Source organism: Schistocerca gregaria, chromosome 7, assembly GCF_023897955.1.
Source record: "Schistocerca gregaria isolate iqSchGreg1 chromosome 7, iqSchGreg1.2, whole genome shotgun sequence".
Lineage (NCBI taxonomy): Eukaryota > Metazoa > Arthropoda > Insecta > Orthoptera > Acrididae > Schistocerca > Schistocerca gregaria.
Window position 1 is genome coordinate 349,033,485 of NC_064926.1, and position 7,760 is coordinate 349,041,244.

At 38.1% G+C, this 7,760-nt stretch overlaps 1 protein-coding gene across 2 annotated transcripts in view; it reads left to right on the plus strand.

Moving 5' to 3' along the window:
* LOC126281205 (ubiquitin-like protein 7) overlaps positions 1–1,970 on the plus strand; it is a 65,283-nt gene extending 63,313 nt beyond the window's left edge. For both annotated transcript variants that reach the window (XM_049979943.1, XM_049979942.1), the window contains exon 8: positions 1,498–1,970. In XM_049979943.1, coding sequence (XP_049835900.1) covers positions 1,498–1,704 — 207 coding nt within the window. In that variant the 3' untranslated portion in view covers positions 1,705–1,970. The remainder of the gene's footprint in view (positions 1–1,497) is intronic.
* Positions 1,971–7,760: the final 5,790 nt, after the last annotated feature.

The following is a 7,760-nucleotide window of genomic DNA, read 5'->3' on the forward strand; positions in this document are numbered from 1 at the left end:
AAAAATTAATAAGAGAAAGGCATCCTCTCACCTGTAGCAGACTGATGTGTTGTCTATAGACACACATAACAGAAAATGGTATTTACTAGCTTTTGAGCATCGGCTCTTTTTCTAGTAGAAAGGACACACACAACCATACAGAGACCCAAACTCACACTGCTGCAGCCATGGCAACACTTATTTCACAATTGCGAAACTGATTGACAAGTGTGTCCCATCAGATTCCTTGATGTAACAGCCCCAGATGATATTCTGGATGTCTGATAATTTTTGCTGATGGGATGAATGGAACCAAAACATGGGATAAGACTTTCCATTGTTTGTTTTGTGCACAATGCTCTGGGTCACATACTTAAAGGCAGATGATTGTATTCTCTCCAATTTTCACAGTGAACATGCAGTGCTCAGTGCTGCATATTGCCATGCCTCCAGTTTATTCAGATGCTCAAGGGCTTGTCCACGTATACTGAGCAACAAGTAAGTTGTCAAAGTATTACTTCTGGGTTATCAACATGGTGTAAAAAGATGGCAAGTTGCCATCAGAACATGGGTGGTGCACAAAAGGTTTAGAATTACTTAAATGCTTATGTGAACATGGGGCTTCAAAAAGTTTTGCCTAGTCAGTTACAAAATAACTGACTTTTGGGACCAGGCTCTAAAAATCTTGTTTACAACAGTTACTGACCACAAAGCTCACATCAGTGAGCTTAAAACTTTTTATACAACTGAAGAATGTTGTTGTTGCACCCAGTATTACCATTTATTAGATTTTTCACTGCAGACAGACAGAACAAAGTGGAAATGCAGACATATGCTACATTGTAAAAATAAAAATAAAAACCGTATTCAAATATTGAAGGAGTCTCAGATAGACTACCACTAGTTTTAAAATAAACAAAGGTATTGTAATCGGATTCTGTTCTTTCTTCCAAATAATAAAACACACACTAAAGCTTTTATTGAAGAATATGTGCTGTGATAGTTCATTATAATTACATATACTAAGTTGTCAACCAACTACATCTACATGGATACTCTGCAGATTACACTTAAGGGGACTGCTCAGTGAACACAAGTGGGGGAAGCTTGAAAAAACTGTCAGTTTTCTAAATAGTGCAGCTGAAGGAGTAAAGTGTTGTAGGTCCATATAATGCTTACCAATATTAACAAGTCTCTTTAAAGTAGTTTTGCTGGGAGTGTCTGCTTATTAATCTAACTTCCATACATGCTTAGACAACCTCACTCATTTACACCTTTCTGTGGAAACACTTTTTATCTCCTGTTTGTCTGATCTGACTTCAGTACCCCCATAATAGATGACACTTTTTTTCAAAAGTCTGTGTGCATTACTACCATATTTAATGTTGTTTAAATATGGCTAATTTATTTACCTAGTTTTTTTTGAAAAGATAAAATACTTCACTTAATCAGAATGAGATTTAGAGTATATATTTATGGATTTTTACCCAGTAAATCATATATCAACTTCCCTTACAGGCCGGTGGAGGAGAAGATCAATCATCTGACACTGAGGGTCAGTCAAGTCCTTCACGTCGAAGGTTGTCAAGACAGCTGCAGCAGATGCAGGAGATGGGACTCTCAGATGAAGCACTGAATCGCCAAGCTCTGGTAGCCACAGGTGGTGACGTGCAGGCAGCAATAAATTTAGTCTTCAGCTGGGGACTATCTTCATCTCCCCCCTGAGACTAAGACAGTTTAATTTTGTACATCATTCCTGCTTGGTCTAAATCTCTTGTCCTTTGTTTACAATGTTATTGTCTGCCACATGAAAACAAAGCAAGTTTTAGAATACTTAGGTATTTTGTTGCACATAGGTTCCCACGAGTTTAATATTGTTGCTGAGATATTCAGTAATTTGGTGGTCTAATGAGGTGAACCTGATATCACTTACTGTTGTAAGAACTATTCTGAATAAAACATTTGTCCAGATTTACCGTTAAGGTTAAGAACTCCCACAATGTAATTCAATAAGCCACCCATGTATCACTAATTTGAAAAAATAATATCCAGGTTTTAGTCAGCAATTACGATATTAATTGTGTTATATAAGAGGCATTCACATGAAACTCAGTCGCTGGTGTAAAGTAACGGTAACTATTTTACTAACTCAAAACTGTAGTTATACACAGTACACATACTCAAAAATTGTTGCCAAAACTGTTGGTACATTTATCTGATTGTGATATTATCCAGTTGATTGCATCCTTGAAGAAGTTAGTAGGCTGCTGTCGGTTCCAAGCCAAGACCCAGTCACACACTTTATCATCCGTTGCGAATTGATGTCCGTGAATAGCTTGTTTTAGAGGTTCAAACACGTGAAAGCCACACGGGAAAGGATGAGACTGTATGGCTGACGCTCCAGTGCTTCCCACCGAACCTGCTGCAATGTCATCTTCACTGCATTGGCCATGTGTGAGCGGGCATTATCATGCACGAGGATAAAATACTTAGGCGTTTCGATATGACAGCTCGTCTAAGGTTCGGTAAAGTGGCTTGATAATGCTGGGCATTGATGGTGGTTCCCCATTCCAGGAACTCAACAAGCAGTGGGCCCTTGTGGTCAAAAAAGGACATCATGACCTTAACAGGACAGGTGTGCATGGCCTTCGATTTCTTTGGAGGTGGTGAAGTCGCATGTTTTCTCTACCTGCCCTGCCGCTTGCTTTCCGATTCAAAATGGTAACACCATGTTTCATCACCTGTGACAATTCACGACAGAAAGACCTATCACTCCTCAGATAACACTGCAAATGACTCAAAGACAGCGCCATTTGAGTATTGCGCTCAGTTGGTGAGGAACCCACTGCACAAAGATTTTTCAAAAGTTCAAGTGTTGATGCATTATCTTGTGGGTGGTGCCCATGCTAAACCCAGTAACTGATGTGGATCTCGTCCACGGTGGTTCTGTGGTTGTACAAGACTTCACTTCTGCAACCATTTCCAGTGTGACGACACGATGAGCCTGTCCAGGATGAGCATCATTTTCCAGTGACACGCCCCTCAAGGAATAGATTGCACCGTTCCTCAGCACTTGAACAACTCACTGTACTCATCATACACAGCCTTCATCCATAGATACATTTTACGGCCTCCAACTCCCCTCCACCACCAAAAATCAAATCACTACTCATTGTTCCTGCTTACTCGCCTGCAAGTTTGGTAGTAGACAATAACTTGTGTGAACCTCTTCTCTTTGGCGTGAAACCACGCGGATGCTGTGCAACATCAAATGGACCTCATATATTGATTGGTGTTGTTATACAATAGTTAATACAGTGGCAAACAGATCATTTGAAGCTGGCATAGTAAATTTTGAGTCAAGGGGCTGTAAACACACACTACTAGTCTCTCATCAGGGAAGACTTTGAAATCATTCTTAAAAATGATCTGCTTTGTATGAGTATGTACACAATGCTGGATCTTTTTTTTTTTTTTTTTTTTTTTTTTTTTTTTTTTTTTTTTTTTTTGTGTGTGTGTGTGTGTGTGTGTGTGTGTGTGTGTGTGTGTGTGTGTGTGTGTGTGTGTGTGATGGATACGTGTTGTAATTAGTTAAAAAGTTAGGATTTTGAAGTTAAATGTCTTAAAGTGAAGGGAAATTGACTTTAAGATTATCTCACATTATTGTAATAGCTTAATGTTTGTACAGTTAGACACCAGTCGTCCCTTTTAAAGTGGAAATACTTGGTAGCTGCCACATCTGCTTTCTCAGAAACAATGTGTGTGAAGGTGATTGTTTTGTCCTATCATTATTTTACCAACAAATTACTTGCATACTGAGACCTGGAAATTGAGATGAAGGAACTGCTAGAGTAGCCTTAAATTTCTTGAAGTCAAGTCTGTAGTGTAGCAAGTGAAGAACCTGAAAAAGTCTGCAGCACAAATTTTCACTTAACGTGACAGTATTGATCAATATATCTATATTACATCCTTCCATTTGAAAGACTGCTCTTACGTACGAAATCCTTTGAACTGTTTCCAGTTCTAGCAGATTGAATATACTATGTAATCTTTAAGCAGAAAGTGATATGGAATTTGTGGTATGGAGGCTTCAACATGGTTTTCACTGCAATATGTGAACTGCGTAGCAACCAACCAGTCTGGTACAAAGATTTGTCATTACAGTGAGGAGAGAAACTTGCAAGAGCCAAAGTTTATTAACTGAATCTTCTGCTGACTATCAACAGAAGCATTTGAAGCATTACAACCTGTGATATTTGCAGCTCTGCTTCGTCACTGTCCAAGAACTTTGCTTTGACACAAATGACAAATTGAAACTGGCAAAAAGCTTTAGCTTGCAGCTATACTGCTTACATAAATAATAAAGTGGCACCGAACATTCATTGAATAAGGAATTAAAGCCCAGGACTGCTAACCTGAATACCAAGTACTCCACTAATTGGTAACCTTCTGCACTCGCACACCTTCACGACAGAAAGTAATATCAGGAAGTCTAACTTTATGGAAAAAGGCCCAGTCTTCATTGACCTCTAATTTACCTCATTGCAGAATTGAAATGGAGCTAAATCTATTTGAAGCTGAGGGTGATATAATACTGGATGACCTTCCCAACTGATGTTCAATCACCATCCAGGAGGAAAAATAATGTGTAGTACAATAAAAGTACCACTAGGATAGATTCCGTTCTTCGGTGTAATATTAATGAATGTAGTGTGAATGTGAAACAATTAAAGCTCCTAACACAGGAAAAGTAGCTCATTTGAAGCCATCTTTCTCCTTCATACTCAGAGATTAATTTCCCACAAAGCAGGCATCATAGTAAACATGTCCAGAATGTGTTAATTTTGGCTGTAAACTGCAGTATGTTCATATAAACTTTAAAAAGTTAAATAATTAAAGTAATAATTTACTAAGAAATAATTACAGAGCATAGGTGCTGTGGACTTCAGTTTATAGTGGTAAAACTATCCCAATTTTCAGTACACCAACATGTAATATACAAGTATTATTTTATCCTATGGTGGTGATCCACATTAGCTCTCAAAGTTGAAATGAGATTAGTGTACTAACACTGATTCTTGCACTGATTTTGGTAAATGAACAGTTTCTGTCATCTTTACGTACTCTTTCTTCTGTGTTCCATCTTTGTTTCCTGTCATCCACACAACATTTGGGTCCCTCTCAACGTGCTTCTCCTTTCCAACCTTCCCCATCAAACTTCTGAAGAAGAAACATAGAAGTTCAAATAATTAGGAGTAGTTTTTCTACTTCTGTGTGTTTCCATTGACGCTCGGAATTTCACCTTGTGAAGATTGTCCACCCATTCTGTCCCCTTGTAACCTAACAGTTCTCTGTTGAATTTCTCTTTTAATATTTATTTTTGAATTTTTTTGAATATTCATAACAAAATTTAATATTTTTTTGAGTAACCCTACAGGTGATTTAAATGTGCACATTTATTGATGTTCTAAAAGCTCAGTCGCAAGTTGCTATATCCCTCAGTCTCAGTATTTATGAATCTCAGTATAAAGTAACTGATTGTGAAATAGTATCAAGCTACATAACTCTCTCTTGGTGCAGGTGATGTTCCCTGTGTATGGGAAACTCTGTTATGTGTATGTCTTGTGCCTGAATGTTTGTCAACTAAAGCCACTAAGTTGAAATCTCACAAGAACGAAAGTATGTAAGGACATTTTTAAAAAAAAGAATGTGCTGTGTTTAATAACGGTTTCTAGTGTATGCCATCTTGCACCAGTTTGCAAGCTGTTGGTGCTATTATTCACACATTGATAAATTAGGGAATGCACATATTAAATAAGCTTGTTTGTTGTTGCAAGTTAAACAACATTATATCTCCGAATTTTTGGCATCACATGACCCTCTTGATGATAAGTACTCACCAGCTTAATTAAACTGTTCACCTGGCCTTCACTCCTATGTGGACGCTCCAATGCAGATAATGTCATGATGTCGTGTACAGAACAATTCACTTGCCACAAAGTTCTGGCAATTGAGAACTTAATTTTAATTGAGGACATGTGACACTCAGTTATCATATACTACTGACCTCTTACCATCATTAATAGACCCTGCCAAATGGGTAGCATCCAGCACTCGTTAGTCTATCAATTACTCGTATGACTTTGAAACGTGTTCCTGTCGGTTTTTGAACATTGTTGAACACATTCTAAGTAGATTTGTGAATGTGTGCATAGTGTACGTGATGTCTCTGTCAGTGGAATCCTTGTCACATCTAGAAATAAACTCTCCTGCAGACAAAAGGGGCTATACCAACTGAGCAGAGTATAGCCAAACGAAAGAAAGCCAACCACTGTCTGATTATGTGGTTGTTGGGTTTGCGAATGGTGAGCGTTGTTATGATTACCAGTGAAATCCATAGATTCAGACTACCAGAGTGCGAATAAATGCCTAACAGGAATAACAAGTAAGAAAGATTACGTATTATCTTCTCGGTGAACCCTGAAAATAAAATTTTGACAGAAAATTTTTGGACAGATCGCTATACTACCAAGGGCCAGTTGTACAGTCTCCGTCTAGCAGCCTCTTTAAGGTCTGTTCTGGAAGTAAGGCAGAAAACGCATTGTACGAACACGTAATGATGCCTAACCGGATAACTAAACTGGTGATTCTGGCAGAGTTAGTGAAGTTAACCGGCGAATAAGCTTTGACATTGGCAGGAATATATACAGAATTAGCGATGACAACATGGTTTGTTAGAACGTGGAAGGAGAAGAAACAGGGACGTCACACAAATTATGGAAGAATAAGACTGTTCCAAATTTATATAAAACTTCGCACTAATACTTTTTGATCTCATGCTTGAGAAACTGGAGCATATGAATTTTGTTTGTGGTAGGCCTATTAGGCATTTGATATTTGTACTTTGTGAATTATATTCCGTCGTGTTATAAAAATGACTATTTCTGCCAAAACAGTCTCGTTTATTTGGCGTGTGTTACAATGCTGCAGTATTATAAAGGCCTGTTTAATTTTATCTTGCAGACAGTGACAAAATATAGGTAATCAGGTCGAGAAACCACACCAGTCTTGGGCCTATTTGTAATTACAGCTTTTTCAGTATTAGACAACGACATTTCAATTTTTCATGTAACAAAACGTGTGACAAACTTTGAGGTAACAGATCCTTTCACAGAAAGGAAAGCACATCATGTAAAGCTGTAGAAAGATTAGAGAGAGAAAAATTCTAGGAACTAAGGATTGAAGAAATGTGTACTGTCTTGCTTGTCTCTTCATGTATCCTATACTTAATTTTATGTTACACAAAGCAGCAAGTTGTATGTCAAACCGGCCAACTGGAAGCAGGAGAGGCACCATAGGATATTTTAATTTCCGCTGTCGTGAATATAATTTGATGGCATCCAGTACAAAATATACATGTTTCAATTCCACAGACCGAAATACAGTGACGTGCGATAGAAGAATGCTGTGTGAAGAGGTGTGGCGCTGCACTTTGGCACACGTAAGATCATATAACATGTCTTAAAATTCCTCGGACACGTATGTTTTATGTATCAGAGTCTTCAGAAAGATGTGTGCTACAAAATGAACGTATTTTTGAAAATTCGAGGGATACCACTGTCTACTGTTGCCCCAGTTTGGAAATATCGTAGATACAGGTCTGATGCGCAGAGCAGTCTTGAGTTATAACAGGGAAGTGGGTGGTCTCCATGTGACCCATGTTAACATTTAGTGATTTTGCTGTTTCCTCTTTGTCTACTGCATTCACGTCAAATGAATAC